This window comes from Zeus faber, assembly GCF_960531495.2.
Source record: "Zeus faber genome assembly, chromosome: 3".
NCBI classification, from domain to species: domain Eukaryota; kingdom Metazoa; phylum Chordata; class Actinopteri; order Zeiformes; family Zeidae; genus Zeus; species Zeus faber.
The window spans coordinates 32739365-32759935 of record NC_137190.1 but is presented as its reverse complement, the minus strand read 5'-3'; the positions used below and the strand labels follow the sequence as shown (position 1 = coordinate 32759935).

General features: G+C 40.8%; 1 protein-coding gene across 1 annotated transcript; it reads right to left on the bottom strand.

Annotated features, from left to right (window-relative positions):
• Positions 1-1431: 1431 nt before the first annotated feature.
• On the bottom strand, positions 1432-20384 carry cul4a (cullin 4A). Its single transcript, XM_079997176.1, has 17 exons — positions 20322-20384; positions 20110-20183; positions 19847-20009; positions 16953-17042; positions 16785-16867; positions 16350-16417; positions 12525-12643; positions 10990-11182; positions 10568-10672; positions 9749-9859; positions 9362-9447; positions 9166-9273; positions 6452-6565; positions 5613-5718; positions 4674-4846; positions 3925-4077; positions 1432-3063 (listed from the first exon to the last, which is right to left on the bottom strand). The coding sequence occupies exons 1-17, from the start codon at positions 20355-20357 to the stop codon at positions 2968-2970; spliced, it is 1878 nt and encodes a 625-aa protein (XP_079853302.1). The 5' UTR covers positions 20358-20384; the 3' UTR covers positions 1432-2967.
• Between the last annotated feature and the right edge of the window lie 187 nt (positions 20385-20571).

Below are 20571 nucleotides of genomic sequence, written 5' to 3'. Positions count from 1 at the left end.
TCTTGGCCATAGTGGAGTTTGGAGTGTGACTGTTTGAGGTTGTGGACAGGTGTCTTTTATACTGATAACGAGTTCAAACAGGTGCCATTAATACAGGTAAGGAGTGGAGGACAGAGGAGCCTCTTAAAGAAAAAGTTACAGGTCTGTGAAAGCCAGAAATCTTGCTTGTTTTTAGGTGACCAAATACTTATTTTACCGAGGAATTTACCAATTAATTCATTAAAAATCCTACAATGTGATTTCCTGGATTCTTTCCCCCCATTCTGTCTCTCATAGTCAAAGTGTAGCTATGATGAAAATTACAGGCCTCTCTCATCTTTTTAAGTGGGAGAACTTGCACAATTGGTGGCTGACTAAATACTTTTTTGCCCCACTGTATATATTAAAAAAATAATAATAATAAAATTTGTGGCTCTAACATTAAAGTAACGACTTTAGATTTGCGGATTAGATTTAGGGAGACCGCAGTGAAGACCGCAGTGAGGGCCACAGGATTCTGCTTCTGTGCACACAGAAATACAATGACAGGTTTATGTAGTGACTCAGTGAAGGGGTCAGTTTCATGAAGCCACCATAAAACATGAATTGAGACACATTCACAGAGAATATGAAGTAATTAATATAAACTTTAAAGTTAAACGCCTTCTATATGGCCCTCTTAGTCGTTTTTTAACTATGATATTTTAGTGTTTCGTACCACAAAACTCATTACCGTAATGCACCCGTGACAATTCAAGATGGTTCTTACAGTAATGAATGCACTATGGCTTAGCTTAGTGTAAAATATCAGAACACACTGACAGCACAAAAATGTATACTCCATCACTAAATTCGCTCGCTGCTCTTTCTACGTAGAATTAATATTTCTTTCAAAAATATGAAATACTACATTGTAATGGTTATGTCGGGGTACATTACCGCAACAATGTATTTTTGCCCGGACGCATTAGGGTACTTAATTCTCTGACAAGCGCAGAAAAAAATACTAAAATAATGTCATGGTTAAAAATGACTAAGTGGGCCTATAGAAGGCACTGTGTACTTTAATGAATTATTTCACATTCTCTGTGATTATGTGTGTCAGTTGATTTGGGACTTCTTTTATGGTGGTTTCATGAGAATGACCGGAAAAAATATATATGTTAGTTCAATTTTCCGACTCTTCGTTTGGTTGATTTAGTTGGTGTGGGAAAGACAGAAGAGTTGGGAAGAAGATTCTCACAGGTTGATCCGCACACGGGGCTTGCGATTCACGGATCTCTGAGAATCGGTTTGGTTGTCGGTGCCTCTGCTTGGGGCGCATGCCTGACCGTGGGCTCTTGGGTGTTTTCGTTCGAGATTCGAGTCTCAGTTCAGTCTGTGCGCCTGGCTGCAGTTACTGCGTCGCGAACAAACTACTCTTTTGCGACTCACGAGTCATTTAAAGATTTATTCACTATGACTAAATTGTTGGTGATTCTTTAGTGTCGATCACTATTAGACAGGAAAATAAGAAATGAAACAATCAAGCCGAAAGCTTGATACAAGCTGATCCTCCATTCATTAAATATCCATTTATTCAGGTTCACTTTTTTTGTTTTTTGTTTTTTTTGTTTTTTTATTCTCTCCACTCTTACAAACAATTCAACCTGATCTACAAAAAGAAAATTCAGCTTGTGCGACACTCAACAGCTCGAAGCTGGAAACATTAGATGTTTTGGAGGAATAACCCGCGTGGTTCGTCAACTTCAGTTATTAATAAGCCCGGTGAGTCTGAAAGACCAAACTTCTCTCCTGCCGACTCAAAACGCTTTTGAACAACTTTGCGCTGAAATACGCCTCTTGCACCTTAAAGCCACAAAGGACCTTTGTGGAACATTTGTCTGTATACGTTCCTCACCTCAGTATAAATACACAAACTGCCACTCGACGCCTCTGTGGTCGCTAATAACATTTTTCATTGATTTCACAAACCTTTTAAGTCTTCAAGGAGCATTGGAATAGTAAACCAAGCAAGCTACAGCACTGATGGTTGGGGTGAAAAGTAGGGCTTTTATTCATCATTCCTGACCTATATGGCACGAGAGTGCTTTTTTTTTTGATACATACGAGAATGGGACAATTAGAACCTGCTTCGCATTTTTGTTCGAAGTTCTCAGATTGTGAAAGTGACGTGGAATTGACCACAAAGATAAAGTAAATAGTAAAAGTCCGTGGCAGTATGTGGATTTATATATATATCGAGGTGAGAAACTATACAGTTAAATGTACTGCTGAACACGCATATCGCTTCAACTGGAAATTAGCAGGTGTTTACTACAAGCCGAGAACTGGGGGGAAAAAAACAAACAAAAAAAAAACAAAAAAAAACATTGGAAGTTGTCATAAAGAAAACTACAGACGCTAAAAAATATATCTAAGACAAAAGCTACTACAGAAGAATATAAGTGATTTAAACCACAACGGATGGAGACCGAACAGAATTTGTTGAGAATTTTGGAAAAAGAAAAGAAAAAAACTAAAAATAAAATAAAATAAAAAGAATGTGACGTGGGAAAAGTGCTAGTTATCGTCAGTTAAGTTTTGAATGAGCCGACTCGTTCCGAGTTGCACTTGACCGATCCGACAAACCCCCGGGGGCTTATCCTCCAGCCCCGATCTCAGACCAGTCCCAACATGGGGTCCCCTCTTTTGAGTTTGGTTGTTTGTTTGTGTGTCCGTCTGATCCAGACTGTGTTCAGGGTCCTGATAGGACGGATGGGTGGGCACCGGAGAAGAGCCGGGTTGGCTGAAGGGCTGGATGCTGTTGTGTGTGTGTGTGTGTGTGTGTGTGTGTGTGTGTGTGTGTGTGTGTGTGTGTGTGTGTGTGTGTGTGTGTGTGTGTGTGTGTGTGTGTGTGTGTGTGTGTGGAGGGGGGGTGGGGGTGTCCCGGCTCTGAACTTGTCTTGAGGAAAAAAAGAAAAAAAAAAAAAAAAGGTGACAAGTCGCTCAGGCAACGTAGTGGTACTGGGTGGGGGTCTCCTTGTCGCGCTCCATGTAGTCCCTGTCGATGAGGGACTCGATCCTCTTCTTCAGGTCGCCAGGCTGGGAGGGGAGGCACATGTCAGTCATCCAAAAGAGTTTCTCTGCATTTCTTTACAATGTACTGACATATTACATGTTAGCACTATCGTCCAGCATCATTTAGGATGCAAGTGAAAAGAACGATGGCTTCTCAGATAGGCTACTTGAGTCATTCCATGAAAGGAGTGGTCCAAAACATGAAAAATATATATATAATCTGACAGGCTTGCCAAGCTAAAAACTATTCATTTAAAGTTATTAATAACATACTATATAAGAAAATGTTATTCAAAGTGGATAATAATAATATTAGGTTTTTAATAACATTTTCAAATGTCTGTTTATTTTCATGTCCGTTTATAGAATCATGGAAGTTGCATCTCAAATATTACAGAATAAAATATCTATTACCATCACAATTTTGTTATTTTCAGAAGTAAATCTGTTTCCTCATCCACACAGCACATAAAATATAAAAACATAATTCAAGCCTACAGAGGAGCTCAGTTCAAAAGCTTAATTCAAAATTCATGATTCTTTGTTATTAGAAATTCTGAAAATAGAAAGGCCAAATGGCACCCATCTCATGGAATGACTCGCATCATCATTTAGCTGCTCCACTTCTTTCAGCAGGTTGTGGATTGAGGACCAGACTGCATAGAAACTTTCACCGGCCTCTTAGCCTCAAATGCATTGTGGGCGATCACCGAATGCAGTATGTCACCCTGGTACTTTTCACATACTATTTTCACACATCATAATATTGGACACGACTGACACTACTAATTTGGTGTACTTAGCAGTATGCTAGCATGCCATTCCAGATGCAGCCTAAGCCAAAATGAAAAAAAATTAATATAAATATATGCTTATTTGGTGTACCTTGACAGGGAACTTGAGCTGGTTGTAGAGCTCTGACACCAGTAGGTTGTGGCTCAGCGTTTTCCTCATCTTCATGATGCGCACAACGGCCGCATCGATCTGGTACTGCCTGTCCTGGAACACTCGCTCTGTGGTGCTCACCTGCTCCTCCACCTGGAGGGAAAGACGCCGCGAGCCTTGAATATCACACATTTTCAGTCATCTTTCAGCGTTTTTTATTGTTATTTATTTTTTTAATATATATATCTGACTATTTCTGTTTCATATTTATTTTATTTTTCAGCTATTTGTATATATTTGACAATGTACTATTTTTTACATTATATATTTTAACACCTTCACTTTTTATTAAACTTTATTACCGTTTTTATTCTCCATTTTTTCAAGACTGTTGGGCCTCACCGTGACAAATCCCAATTATATTTAAATGTAGGCGTAATCAACTGATTGATTCTTGTCTCTCAGGAACTGAAAACCCTAATTTTGACATGGGACATCTTTCCTCATTCCAGACCCACGGGGTCAGATTTACACACCATCAATTTCCGACAACTGCCATCGGATTCTTCAGCTGCAGTATTTCGATCTTTCGATTTTTCCTGGGCCATTCTAAGTTAAGTGCGACTGATAAAGGAAACCAGGCATGGAGCGGTTATAAATCAGAATTTTTTGGGGACCCACCACACCCCAGGAGTAAAACCACAGCAGACAGCGCCCAAAGAACACAGTGAGGCGTCAAGGGTTCCTACCGTTTCCTTCATCTGGATCTGGTTGATCTTGATGCGGAACAGCTTGTGTTTAAAGTCGTTGTTGAAGTTGAAGCGGTCGCCGTCCTCCACGTCTTTGCCGCGGGGGTTCTTGTTGAGCACACGGGCTTTCCCGCAGGCCAGCGACTGCAGTGTGCGCCTCAGCTCGCCCTCCTCTGTAGCAGGTAGACGGCCGAGCACGGGCCAGGTTAAATGGAGGGCTTTTTACGGTTAAATCTTAGTTGAAAAGACCTGACCGGCAGTGGAAATGTCCAAATCCCAAGTGGCAGTCAGAGGCAGTGAAACCATAAAGACAATGATGTTTCATGAGGGAAATCTGAAGCTTGATCAGTGACAGAGATGTCACTGATAAAGATAATGTGATGTTTTAGAATGTTTGATGGGGTCTGCAAGCATAACCTATCCACCCCATCACTGGTAATAGATCAAGAAAAGATTTAAAATCTATTCTTTCTGATATTTATGAAAGTAGGAGAGGATAGTCATGAAATGACTCGCTTGGTTTCTTATATTGACTAAAGCTAAATTTCAAACAATCTTTCAGACTTTATAAAGACCTGTGTGTGTCCAACAGTTAATAAAAAGATAATGTCTTAAAAACACTTTGCAACATATCTGGACAAAACCTTTACGGGGGGGGGATTTTAGGGGGTCAACAAATGCCTTTTTGGGAGCTTTCTCTGCTAGGTCACTCTTTTTATAAGCTTAAGGGCGTTGGCATCTGGACGTCGCATTTTTACACATCAGATAATTTATAAGCCTATTACATATAAGCAGTCTATTGAGATCTGCTAAAAATCAGAAAACGTACATTATATCAAATTGTAAACCCCAATATCGTGCGTCCCACCCCATCCCACAACAAGGGGGCACCCTGTGATAATGGTCCACATACAAATATAGTATAGGAAAGTATAGGACCTATGCCGGTGGCTGCTCGTATCTCCTCCACACTGAACTCCTCTCCCTCGTTGAACATCAGCAGCACCAGAGTCTGGAACAGGGAGACCTGCAGCTCCTTCTTTCCCTGCGGGAAGTACAAGCACATACAAATTTTGGCTGACTAAATACAGGGTTCATTATGGCATTACTAAATGAAATTCAAAGACTTTCAAGTACCTTTTAAGCACGTTTTTAATTTTCAAGGACTTCACGCAAAACAAATACAATTATTTTTTTATGTGATCTTTATGAATTGAAATATAATATAATCTTAGTCTCGTTGTCTATTATTTATATTAGTATATCCATTATCAATTATTATGGTAATCCCATTGTCATTTCCTATTACAAGTATCCATTTCCCTGGAATAACCTATGCCTTAAAAGCGATTCTGGAAATGTTTTATTACATTTCGATTCAAATTAATAAACCAGGGGGAATATCATACGTTTTCAATTATCTTTTTTTTTTTTTTTCAAGGACTATTCAAGCACTTCAGCACAAAAAGGGATATTTTCAGGTTATTCCAGTACTTCAATTTCTGAGGACGAAATTCAAGCACCTCAGGGACCTGGTAAGAACCCTGTCAATGCTACTCATACTACTACTATACGAGTTAATTTCAAAAACCATGTCTTGGTATTCATATTTTCTGCTCGACATGAGCAAAGCAAACAGCAGCATATTAATACATATTAGAAATGATTTATATGTCGATCATAATGTTCTCATGAGCGAAAAATCAGTCTAACCCAAAGTAGTGGATTTGGTATTGTTGGTGAAGAAGTGATGCATCCTTATCTCTGGTTTTGTTTACCTCTTTGAACTCAGTCTTGAGTACAGCGTGGCCCAGTGTGGGCTGCCACTGCAGCTTCCTCCCGCTGTGCTTCCCCAGGTAAAAGAGCTTAAAGACCTCCTGGAGCTTCACCATCTACACACAGAGGAGGGCAGAGACCAAGAAGACCCCAGCTTGACACTCACAAAAGTAATTGGCACCCATCATTGTTTATTCAATATTTAATCGAAATCAGACTTTGCTTTTGATTTTTGATTCAACAGAATATTTTACATAATAAAACAAAAAAAAAATGGCATTGAAAAAAATGATGGAACCGTTAACCTAACATTTTGTTGCACAACCTTTAGAGGCAATCACTGCAATCAAGCGATTTCTGTAGCTCTCAATGAGACTTCTGCACCTGTCAACAGGTAGTTTGGCCCACTCTTCCTGAGCAAACTGTTCCAGCTGTCTCAGGTTTTAAAGGTGCCTCCTCCAGACTGCATGTTTCAGCTCTTTCCATGGATGTTTGAAAGGATTCAGATCAGGGCTCATGGAAGGCCACTTCAGAATAGTCCGTGGGGCCGGGATCCGGGCCTGCAGTCCGTGCCTTGGCACGGGTTCTGTACCTGTCTTGTGCCTGCACCTGGGGGTTGGTTGTATGTGTGCGCCCCTGGGGTGTGGGGTCTCCTCGTGCTCCCTGGGAGTGGGTAATGCTCCTCGGGGCTGGGTGTGGGGGTTACTCCACAGCCCTCTGACTTCTCTGGGAGCCTGGGGGTCTTCTGTGGCCGCAGGGCAGGGTGCTCAGGGCTTTCCTGCAGCCGTAGGGTGTCTACAAGGCTGCGGAGTTCAGGGCCCTTTCCACTGCTTGAAGGCGCCGCGACATAATACCAACCTTCTACACCAGTACCACTGGGGATAAGTCATGTAGACTTACCACACACACACACACACACACACACACACACACACACACACACACACACACACACACACACACACACACACACACACACACACACACACACACACACACACACACACACACACACACACACACACACACACCAGAGCACCCTCCTGGTTGCATTCCTCTCCTTTCCTCCCTCATTTACTGCCATAACTATGACAGGAAGAGGCCACGTGACCAGTTGTAGTTCCAGTTTTCCTGGACCTAATTAACTGTTTTTCAATACATGTTGTCATCCAATGTTTATTTCTATGTTTATTAGTCTCACCGTGGTGATTCTCCCCCTCTTGGAGTAGTAAGTTGTTATAGACCCAAACATGATAAATAGTTCTCCAAAGAGGGGGGTTGGTGGTGGTTCTCTATAACCAAAAACTGTGCTCTTGTAATTCTATAGGTCGTCCACAGGACAGAGTTACTACAGCAGTTCTTGATGATTTAAGAATTAATAAAGAGTTGCATTGCAGGTTGAGAACTTGAACTTCACTTGCAGACTTACTCTGTCCTGGATGCAATGGCATACAAATACTCTGTGTTGTATTCCCAGCATGCTAACAGCACAGGTTTAAAAAATATATACATATATTGGCCGAATGACTGATTATATGTGCGTGACATGTGTGGTACCAATTAAAGAAAACAGTTTGTTTGAAATATCACTATAATCAAATTATTTATAATCTTTTCTCAGGAGTACCAACAAATCTTCCAAGCCATTTTAGACTATAATTGATCTCTTTAGCAATAATTTATCTATTTTTCAGTTTCTTTGCTTTACTCTATGACATACCAAAGGCATGCAGGTATACATGAGAAAATTGCTTTTAATTTCATCACTTTTCAGGAGAAATTAAGTCTTGTTTCAATGAGCTGTAAGGGTACCAACAAATTTGTCCACGTCTGTATATATTAGGTTCAAAATAAACTCAATGCCCAGCACCTCCCTTTGTCGTTAAATATCAGTTGCAGTAGAGGGTGGTGATTAACCTCTGACCAATGACGGAGGTAGACCCAGGATCTTGGGTGGAGCCAAGCTAGAAGGTGGTAGTGGGGAAGTTCCATGCAGCCCTGATGGTAGGGCACTGACAGGTGAGATTTGGGAGCACAGTATATCTTTACAGCAAAGTATTAAGTGATTTAGGGGCGGTTTCACAGACACAGATCAGGCCTAAACTTAGACTAAATTACAGTTTCAATATGGACTAAATGAAACGGCCTTCCTCAGTCATGGTTTGAAGTAGTCTCAGAGTTGCCCTAGTCTTAGCTGAAAAAAGAAAATCTGATTTCCAGAAGGAAGATTAAAGCTAATCTAGGTCTAAGTAAAGACTTAAATTAACCCTGATCAGAGGCAGTTTTATCTTTGGATTAATGGACCTGGGCCTCCAAGCCTACCAGGTTGATATGGACTAAGACCAGACAGAAGGAGTTAACTAGTCCTTTGTAACCTTAGTCTAGAACTAATATTGAGCAACGTCTCGGAGAGGCAATTTTAAATTCTGGATTATTTTAAGTAGGGTTAGCTTAGTTGTGTCCTAGATTAAACCCACACTTAGTGTAATAGCACGTTTGTTTTAGAGCACTCCCATCAAAATGTTTTATTTTAATAGGGTGGAGGCCTTAAAATTTCCAGATAAATAAATAAATAAATAAATAAATAAATAAATAATATAATATAATATAATATAATATAATATAATAGTGTTGAGGGACCTTGCTGCATTAGCCCTGAAGACTGAACATCAAGACAGACTAAGACTCGAACATACTTGCACGCAAACACCCTTACCTCTGGCGGCAGGTGTACGTCCATGGGCGTGTATGACGGCCAGTAGCCCATTGTTAGGATATTGACAGTGAGCTCTATGTTGCTGGGTTCACTTTGGTTCTGAGTGTACTGGGGGAAGAAAAGGAATTGCGGGTAAGCTCTAACTAATGGACGATTCCGCCACCGTGCAAAATATGATTGAAAATGTAAGCAGTACCTGCTTGAACTGGATCATGATGTCTTTGGACAGCTCCATGTCTTTGAACATCCCTTCTAGTTTGCTGGTGAACGCGGCGCCACATTCTGGAAAAAGGCCGAACCACAAATACATAATAAAGATTGACTTCAGCTGGTTCGACCGTGACAAAGCTAGAGTGACATGCGTGTCATGTTTAGAATGTTGTGGAATTTTATGATTAATCATTTGTGTTCTTTAGGCAAGTCAACTGGGCCGCACAAGTGACCTCCCAATCACAAAAAGTCCTGCATTTGGAAGACAATATTTCACATTTCGATATATATCTATTGTTCTTTCTAATGAGATGTGAAAGTTAAATGTATCTAAGACTCTGACTGAGTGGTATATAATAAGCTAGAGACTCACCGTGCTTGAGCTTGGACAGCATGGACTTCTCGGCATCGACGGAGGCGCTCTTCCCGACTAGGAGACGCTTGGCCAGGTCCTTCTTATAAAAGGCCTCGAACACGTCCTTTCCTAGAGGGAGAAAAAGAAGCAGTTAGTTCAGTCGAGGCTCAACGGAATCGCGAGACGCTCCGTTTATTGAAAACTACAATATCCATTTCAAACGGATCTGTAAGACTCTTGGGCTTTTGGCTGAATTTTTTATCCTTATTTTTTTTTGTAGTGGCAGAGCAACATTACTCGCATGACTACAAACCTAGCGACTCTGATGTGAAATCTGTCATTTGGTCTTGGTACAGCTGACTCCAATGCTGGATGCAATTAAAAGTGAATAGTTTACCATAAAAAAACAGACACACTTTATTCATCCCTAGATGTAAATCATAGTAGAAAAGTAGGCAATGATAAGGCAATAGAAAAAAAAGATGGCAATACACAATAAACCTCAAAAGTTAACAAGAGGATGGCAAAACAAGTGAAAAGAGACAATAAACCCCAAAATCAACAAAAAAGTTACCTAAAAAAAGGAATATATAATAAACCTGTTGATGAACAACAAATATGTACAATATATACAATAAACCTAAAAGTAGCAAAAACAGTGAAAATTACTTGAAAAATAAATGAGAAAAATCTGCAATGTACATAAACCTAAACACTAACTAGAAGACGGACAAAAATTAACAATGATGATGATGATGATGCATTGACTGTCAAAATCAATGGCATCACCTTAAGAGACCAAAAAAGTAACAGCATGGAAAACAAAATAGAACAGACCGTGTATGAAACGGAAGATGATCATGATCTTGTCCAGGATTCTCTCCAGCTCTTCCTCTGTGGCTTCCTTGTTTCCGGCACGCAGCTTTGAGTCCACATACTTGGCTGAATGGTTAAAATAATAAAAGAAAGCTGTCATCACTTTGGGAACAACTAACCATGAAAAAAAAACTCCATGACCTGATACTAATGCAACATAACACCGCAGTTGCCTGTATGTTGTTTTTGAAACTTTTAAAATTGACAGTTTCATGCTGTATCTAATTCTGCTTCAACAAAGCAGTGGGCGAACCAAGGTATGTAAAGTAACATTGAGTATTTCATAGTAACTGAAAATTGCATTATTAAACGTTCTTAAATCAGTAAACACTGAAAAGTAAGTACTTTTTTTGTAATACTGGGGAAAACCCTCCTTGACCTACCGATGAGTTCAGCGGGCTTGTTGGGCCTCTTGTTGATGAAGGTCTCGAAGGCCTCCTTCATGGCGTTAATGAATGTCTCGTTGTGTGCGAAGCAGCCGTGGGCCACGTTGTCCATCTTGTCCTTGAAGTCCAGCAGGTCTTGGACCATGTCCTTGTCCTTCTCCGGTGTGCCTACGATCTCTCCTCCAAAGGACTGAGATGAGGAGGGGATGGGGAGGGTTTGGAAGTCAAGCAAAAAGAGGGGAGAGGAGGGCGAAATGGAAAAAAATAAGGCAGACTAAGGGGCATCACATTGAACTAGAAAGTGATGTAATGACATGACTTTAGCTTTTCGAATAAAAACACCTTCAAATATTTCAGGCCTAATATTGTGACTAATACCATTTTCTCACCAAAATAAGTGTAATAAGTATACCCGCCAAAAATACCCGATTGACGCCTTTGCCATGACAAATGCCAATTATTATTTTATTTTTTTTTCCTATCGCGTTGTGTGTCACGTTCAACATCACAAACACGTTGGAAAGAAGGCGTGTCATGGTTCCAGAGTGGTTGGGATTAAAAAAAAATATATCAGTAGAGGGGACAGCAACTTAAACAAACAACAATATAAAACAAAACAACAGAAAAAAACAACAACTGCTCATCGCCCAGCAAGACCCTGTTCCCTTTGTTTCTACATAAGAGCCGTTCAAAAGAATCGGATCGTTCGTGAACAACCCAACACCACAGTAGAAGCAGCATGGGGTATCCATGCCCGCACCCAGGCACCAGCAACACCCAATGCTTGCCCAATCCATGCTGATCTGTGTCTATTGCAAGGTAATTTGACATGGGACTGAATCCCGGGTGTCCCCCCCCCCCCATTAATGACAAATGCCAGATATTAGCAGGTGTTACTGGGTTTTGCCGCAGTGGGAAAGGGGTATTACTTTGGATTGTTTCGCCTGACGAAAGGGTTCATTCTGGCATTACAAAATGAAATTCAAGCACTTTTTAAAGAACCATTTTCAAGGACAAATATAATCAATTTTGAATGTGATCTTTATCAATTAAAATATAATCTTAGTCTCACTGTATGTGTGTATATATATATATAAATCTCATTGTCATCTACTATTATCAGTGTCCATTTCCAACCATGCTGGATTAAAATGTACATTTCTCTACATTGTCTATGTCATAAAAGGGATTCTTGAATTTCTTTTGTTACGTTTTATTACCATTTGAAAAACAAAACCAGGGGGAATATCACAGGTTTTCAATGCTTGTGTTTTTTCAAGCACTTCAGCACAAAGGGGGGCTATTTTCAAGGTTTTTGAGCACTAATTTCAGAGGGCGGAAATTCAAGCACCTCAAGGACCACCCTGGTAAGAACCCTGTGATTAATATTTTTCACAATACAAGTGAGTTGTCGGGATATGATGAGGTTATGATTTTCTGAGATGCTAAACCCTAATATTGACATATGCACAGTGCAAAGTACTGCCATAGAGTGTGTGTGTGTGTGTGTGTGTGTGTTGTGATGAGTTTACCTTGATGTACTCCCTCCAGAAATGCAGCAATGTGGGCAGCCCTCCCTTCACCTTGTTAAAGAGCTGGTAGAGAAGGGCTAGCTCAGTCACGCGGTTCTCATCTAGCAGGGTGCTCAGACCTGAAGACATAGAAGAAGTAGTTAGAACATATGTATAAAGCCCCTTTGACACATGCATGTCTATTCCTGAAATGCTCAGGAACATTTCCTGCATGGGGTCATGTGTGAATGGGAGCAGGGATCGAAATCTGTACCACCAATTTCCCACCTAATTTCAGAGAAATGCCGGAACGGCTGTATTGTAAATGAAAGCAGTAACATTGCAGGGACAAGCACCTAAAGTAGGAGTGGAGCCAAATCTGAAAATGATATTCTGCAAAGCACAAATAGTGGGTTATTACAGTACTTATTTCGTACAAATCTTAAAAAATATATTAGTTTTTGGGAAAGTCAAATAAGTGGTTTTCCTCATAACTGTGAGCACGGTGGGTATTTGTGCTCTGCCTGTGCTTGAGTAGGAGTTGTCACAGTTTGGGGATGTTAGTTAGGGGGTGGTAGCTCAGGAGGTAGAGCTGGTAGTGATCTAAAGGTTGCTGGTTTGATCCCAGGCTCCTCCTGCTATCACGCTGTAGTGTCCTTGAGCAAGACACTTAACCCCTAATTGCTCCTGATGGCTGCGTCCGTCGGTGTTTCAATAATTATAAGTCGCTTTAGATAAAAGTGTCTGCTAAATGCAACATTTTGGAAAAATGGTGAGTCTGATCCGAACCGTGGCATTCGGCTGAAGACTGCCTGTGTGAAAGGGGGTGGAGCCGAATACGGTATTTGGCAAAGCACAAATAGTGGGTTTTTATTTGTTTTCAGGAAGAGAAAAAAAACAAAAACATGTCAAATAGCTGGTGTAAAAAAAATAAATACACACAATTTCTTGGCTTGAGGGGTCACTTTTTTGTTTTTTTTAATTGTTTTGTTAAAAAAAAATTCTTGTAGGTGTCACAAAGAATATAACGCAGTTTTATCATATTCATCCTTTGGATAAAAACGGGCTTCTGGCTGGTGCTCGTACTGATCAACGGGGGGGGGGGGGGAGATGCGATTGTTAGTGGGTGTTACCAGTTTTTTGGTGCAGTGGGAAAGGAGTATGACAGTAGTTTACCCCCAGGTTGTAATCGGCTCCACCTCCGATCTAATTTTGGCCCCCTTACCAGCGCAATGCGACGCACATAGAAATTCCAGACCGAAATAGACAGGAATATCTGTCTATCATTCCATCATTTCATATCCCATTTAGAATCCAAAATCAGAAGTGATTGACTTTTTTCTGCGTGGGGGGCCGTGAAATGCCGTGAGTGTGGAGACCCCACCGGGGGGACCACAGCGGAGAACCCCCACAACCCACTGCGGTACTGTAGTGTTGGGTCGCTCATGAACGATACGGCTCAAAATACTTTTTTTTCCAAGTTTTATAGTTTTATGTCGTCTCGCCTTGTTTGTTTAAGTTGTTGTCTCTTCTACTGTTTTATTCCCCATGACACTGGAACCATGATTTGCCCCCTTTCCGGCGTGTTCATGACATCGAATGTGACGCACCAGAAACAAATGGCATTCCTCCTGGCAATGGGAAAGGTGTCAATCCCTATTTTTAGCAGCCCGCTAATGTTGGTGTGAAAACAGCATATGGGGACATAACCACTGCATCCATTGTGTGATTCCGATTCCTCTCTCATTCCATGACGCCCACCCAGGGGCTTCTCGACTATAACATCAACATCTATGTGATTCTCAATTATCTCAGCGTGAAAGTGCTGTTCTGTCATTTGCTGATACTGAGACTAGGCTTGGGCGATAGTGAAAAAATTCAGATTGGCGATATACGACTTTATCGGGACTAGCGTACATACGCACGGTGGGGTTCGTGCGCGCAGAGAACGTAATGTGGAAAATAAATTTTCCAAATTCCAGAAGTGCAGGACCTATTATTTACAAGTAAAGTATTTACACAAAGACATCCAGTTTTTACTAAATCAAGTCTCAGAGCAAGCAGTTTTTCATCTTCCATACAAGTAAGAAACTAAGGAAACAAAATCAATCAAAATCTTCTCTATGAGATTATATTATGCAGTATAATGCTACTGTATATTATAATCACAAGATTTGCATATTGAGCAGCAGGTACATGTGGGGGGGTGAATGAAAACAACATTCAAGATGTCCAATGTTTTAATAAAATCTCAAAATATATAAAATATTCAATTGCTAAATTAAAGTGCAATACGAGGCACACAAGATACCTTCTTCCTTTAAGCATGGTAGTGAATGAAAAAAAATCTGATGAGATCAGCCCGCAGAGAATTTAATTCCAAAGGGTAACCAGTATCATGGCCAATTTCTTACGCTTAAAACAAGCCACATTTCATGAAAATCGGTTCTGAATTAAGCAAGTAACAGTCGATTTTGAAGAGAGGTCTGCATCTCTCAATACACATTGTATTTGTTTACTAGCGGTCTTGACCGCACAAATATGGTGGACGCATAGCGGCGACATACAGCAGCAGCCAATGAGTTGTCTACTATACGCTCCCTCTCCTCGCTGCTGCCGTATCCACGGCTCATTCACAACATGTCGTTAAGTAGCAGCAACATAGCGCGACATACTGTAAACCAATCATTGTTTAAACACAGCACGCAGGTTTAGGGAATTACTACTTTAAAGAGTAACAATGGCAGTAAAACAGTGTTTCACTATGATGATTAGATTGTGCGATTATGCACATTAATTGCAAAATTCAACCATCACATGCGTGCCGGACAGTAGGGGTGATCCCTAAGGATCAGCTAAGTTCCGTTTCACCATTACGCCTAATATCAGCCCAATCGACCTTTCCATAATGGTGTGTCTCGAAAAAATACATTCTCGTTGTCTAGCACCCCAGACATTAAATAATCCATGTTTGTATTATACCCCTTTCCCACTGCACCAAAAACCTGGTAACACCTGCTAACAGTCGGCATTTGTCACCAGTAGAAAGAAAAAACCCCGGTCTCAGTCCTGGGTTAAATGACCCTGCAATAGACAAGGGTTTTAATCAGCTCCACCTCCGATCAGCTCTGAGAACAGGACACCCAGGTCGACCCGCTAATTTTGGCTCCTTTACCTGTGCGAAAAAAACTTCAACTCCTGACGTTGGTGCATAAATAGACAGGAATATCCGTGTATCATTCCACCATTACATATCAGATTTACCCCAAATCAAAATCAGAAGTTATTGACTGCTTTTCCTGCATTGGGGAGCCATAGTGTTCTGAGTGTGGAAATCGCACCACGGGGAGCACAGCGGAGAACGCCCCCCCATCGAGAGCTCCAGCACCGCCCCAAGCCGGTCCCGGCTCCCCGCCGCCAAAGGATCGGTGCATGCATGGAGCATGGCATATCTGTGTGCAGGTGCATGCACTCCATGCTGCTTCTACTGTGTTGTGTCGTTCATGAATGATCCGATTGTTTTGAAAGGCTCAAAATACTATTATTTCAAGTTTTACAGTTATATGTGGTTTGTTTAAGTTGCTGTCGCCCCTACTCTTTTGCTCCCAAACACGCTCGAATCATGACACGCCCCTTTTCCGACGCGTTCATGACGTCGAACGTGACACACCAGAATAAAACGGCATTTCTCCTGACAGTGGGAAAGGTGTCAATTGTCTATTTTTAGCGAGTTGACCCTACTTTGGTGTGAAAACAGTACTAGTTCAAAACACTACCCCCCCCTTCATTCACATGTGTATCCGTCAACATTAAATGGAAATCCTCAGATGATTCCAGCAGCCTTACCCTTCTGGAGTATTGCAGTCATGTGCTCTCCCAATAGCTGTTTCTCAACACAGGATATTAGTGGTTTTCTGTAAGGTAATGGAGGGGGGCACAATTATAAGTGCAAAATTGGCATAGATCATTGAGAAAATACTGTTAACCTTGAGTCCATTTACACCAAAATTTGTCATCATATTTAAATTTTGTCTATCTACTGCTAAAGAGTTCTTTAAATTCCTATCTTGTTCGTAGCACCATTAGCTAACATGGACATGCATGTAACATCACTTTAGCCATTTAGCATAGAGCTACAGCACAGGGTCAATGGCGGACAAACTGACCCAACACTGCAGCTGTGATATCATAACAATAATCCACAGTGGACACAAAATGAAACCCAATCCCAAATGTATTCACAATCAAACAAACTGGGGGCAGCTAGTGGGAATTACTTACTGAGTGCTCTGGTCGAGGTAGCTGATTACGCGATCGTTCTCCTCCTCCAACCGTCTTGCTACGTGATGCAGGTACTCCGGCACCTGGACCACACACACACGTAAGTCATTATCGTCTTAAAAGAGCTCCTAGAAAAAAAATAGGCCAGAAAATGATGTCGCTACTCACATCTCGCTCCTGCATCAGCCTCTGTCCTTCTGCGGCATACAGGCGGTTGGTCTCGATCAGAAATCTCTCCTCGAACGACTCTTTATATACCTTAAGGAGAAGGAGGAACTTAGGAGCTAGAAACGACAAATTTTCAGACCATTTTACAAGTCAATTTGAATAAGATTTACACCTACCCGGATGCTTCCAAAATTAGTTCAAATGATGTGTCTTTTCTTAAGGTTAGGATCTTTCTGAATTTTTCCAGGTTTTTAGGAAATTCCATTAGTTAATTTTTCCCGTTTATTTTTATTTTTTGACATTTGTTCTCATTTTTATTTATTTTTTTGTCTTCTCATTTTTCAAAGCATCTACAGTTGTGGTCAGAAGTTTACATACACTTGTAAAGATCATGTACGTACGTATGTCATGGCAGTCTTGAGTTCCAATAATTTCTACAACTCTTGTTTTTCTGTGATGGAGTGGTTGGAGCACATAATTCTTTGTCACAAAAGACATTCATTCATTTTGGTTCTTTCATGAATTTACTATGAGTCTTCTGAAAATGTGACCAAATCTGCTGGGTCAAAAACATACATAGAGCAATGCTCATTTTTGGTTACATGTCCCTTAGCCATCTTCATGTCAATTAGGTGCTTTTGGTCGCCATCCACAAGCTTCTGGTTGAATCTTTGACCACTCCTCTTCACAGAATTGGTGTAGTTCAACTTCATTTGTTGGCTTTCTGACAGACTTGTTTCTTCAGCACAGTCCACATGTTCTCGATGGGGTTTCATTCAGGACTTTGGGAAGGCCATTCTAAAACCTTAATTCTCGCCTCATTTGTCCATTCCTTTACTCACTGTCCTATTGGAACACCCAACTGGCTGATGATTTCAGGTTTTACTGAAGTATTTTAGGTAATCCTCCTCAAGGCCTCACCTTGTCTCCTCCAAACATATATTTCTGGTCATTGTGGCAAATAGCTACATTTTGGTTTCATCTGACCACAGAACTTTCCTCCAGAAGGCCTTTTCTCTGTACATGTGATCAGCAGCAAACTTGAGTCGAGCCTTAAGGTGCTGTTTCTGGAGCAGGGGGCTTCCTTCTTGCATGGCAGCCTCTCAGCTTATGCCGATGTAAAACACTGACTTGACTGTGGACACTGACACCTGTGTTCCATGAGCTTCTATTTCATTGCAGACCTGCTTTTTGGTGGTTCTTGGTTGACTCTTGCCCATCCTGACCAATTTTCTCTCAGCTGCAGGTGATAGCTTGTGTTTTCTTCCTGATCGTGGCAGTGACACAACTATGCCATGCACTTGATACTTGATCTTGGGACCTATTACATTTCACTGCACATATGTATGGAAGTATGTATATGTATGTGACAAATACAAATCTTGAATCTTGAATCTTGAATCTGTAACTGCTTTGAAATGGCTCCAGGTGACTTTCCTGACTTGTCTGAGTCAATGATCCGCTTTTTCAGAACCGCGTTGAGCTCCTTAGACTTCCCCATTGTAGCGTTTGTGGCTGAGTCTAATGAGTGCTTCAAACGAGCCCTCTTAAAATGGGCTCAGATAATTCACCATTTGTATGCAATCCTAATCACTCACAAGAAGTTAAGAGGCCATGCCACAAAGCAATTTTCACCAAAATTGATCATTCAAGTTGCTGTATGTATATTTTTGCAGATTTGCAAAACCTGCAACCCAGCAGATTTGGTCACATTTTCAGAAGACCCATAATAAATTCATAAAAGAACCAACATTCATTAATGTTTTTTGTGACAAAGAAGTGTCCAGTCATTCCATCACAGAAAAATAAGAGACTCAAGACTGCCATGACATACATGTTCTTTACAAGTGTATGTAAACTTTTGACCACAACTGTATCTATCTATCTATCTATCTATCTATCTATCTATCTATCTATAGAAGTGTGTTACATTATTTGTAACCCTGATGGTCTTTTCCCTATAAAAAGCTCACTTTTTCAGTGCATTTGCACATACATTTGGGTCTTTTATGGGCCTACTAACACACAAACTGTGAAATAAGACAACCCAGTCAGTTTTTTGTGAGCTGTCTATTTCAGAAAACATGTTGTGAAACAAGCCTTCAGATGTGCAGCCCCTTTCTATGTCAAGTGGGGCTCCATTAGAATTAGAACCACCCTGGGAAATGCTCTGTTGGATTACAGCCCAGCACAAATCTTTTAAAAGAAAGAGGAATTAATACCAACTATCTGTGAAGAAACTGCAGACTATGGAAATGTAAGTATTTAAAAAATAAAATTAAACCTGGTCTTAATATCAATATTTTGTGTTCAACACCAAGCAGCCAGAAAAACAGGCCAACTGTCCATGCTCTTCCATGGTACACCCTATATAACTATAATAAGCTAGGTAGTCCATAGTAATAATTCATATTTAAAATGTAAACCCTACATGCCCAAAACGATAATTTAGCCTGTGCATTGCAACACACACACACACACACACAAACACACACACACACACACACGTTCTATATTTTATATTCTGTTCTATATTCTATTTCTGTATTTCTTTTTGATTTGTATACATTTGACATTTACAATTTTTATTGTAATTTTTATTCTATTTTATGATTATTGGTATTCTTTATTTTCTTAAGACTGTTGAGGTTTTTTTTTTTTTTTTTTTAATGCTAATCGTCTGTATTGAAATGCACCCAACCTCACCATGACAAATTCAAAATATATGTAAATGTGCCTCGAATAAACTGATTATGGTACTTTAAAATCCTTCCCAGTGGCACATTTGGGAGTATGTCTCTCGCAATGGCCAAAACAGCTGGTTCTCAGGGGTCGGAGCAGACTACCATTAAAATCCAATAAGCACATGGGTTAAGTTGCTCCAGGAAGCGTACCTGCAGGTCTGACAACATGCCCAGCAGACTCCGGAGCAGGCTGCGGTCCACCGTCTCGCCATTGCGCTCCAGCTCGACCTGTTCCAGGATGCCGTCCACCGTGCGCTTCTGGACGCCGCCGTCGCTCACGATGTGCGTGCGAAACAGCTCCAACCCCGTGTCCCTGCGTGAGAAATGGGAATTTGGTTGAGGCTAAGGTTTCGAAAGGGTAAAGCAGAAGACCGAGGCGATTAAATCGGAAGGAACTAAAGCGGCGATCTTACCAGATGGATGGCAGCAAGGAGTTCTGAAGGACATAGGTACGATCCAGAAAAAGAAAGATACTCCGGATCATAATCTAAATAAGATGGAGAAAGAGGAAAAAAATGTATTTCATTGTAGAGTAGCTACATTGAGGCACAGTAAAGCCGAACCTCGTGAAGTAGCGGTGCATATAGATGTATTAAAAAGTTGGAATGGAGCGTTCAGGCCTTACAGTTTGCCTGCAGTGGTCCTGCCAGCAGCGGTTCATTCTCTTCAGGAAAGACAGGTTGTCCAAAGACTCTGTGGGCTCCAGGTTAAGGAAAAGACTTCCTGGCCTTCAAGCTAAAACAATGCTTAGACCTCAATGCTTACACCTGGTCATTAGACTTAAAACAGTACGGACTTAAAGCGTAGGACAATGAGGGAAATCGGGACTAAGCTAATCCTGCTTCAAATAAATCCAGAATTGGAAAATGCCTTAC

What these genes read in the sequence shown, in the direction of transcription:
- cul4a (XM_079997176.1), bottom strand. Translation starts at nt 20,357, where the DNA reads ATGAACCGCTGCTGGCAGGACCACTGCAGGCAAACT. An exon ending in AGGACCACTGCAGGCAAACT is followed by an intron (nt 20,184 to 20,321) that starts GTAAGGCCTGAA and finishes CATCTTATTTAG; the next exon opens with ATTATGATCCGGAGTATCTT. An exon ending in CATCTTCCGTTTCATACACG is followed by an intron (nt 9,860 to 10,567) that starts GTCTGTTCTATT and finishes TTCTCCCTCTAG; the next exon opens with GAAAGGACGTGTTCGAGGCC.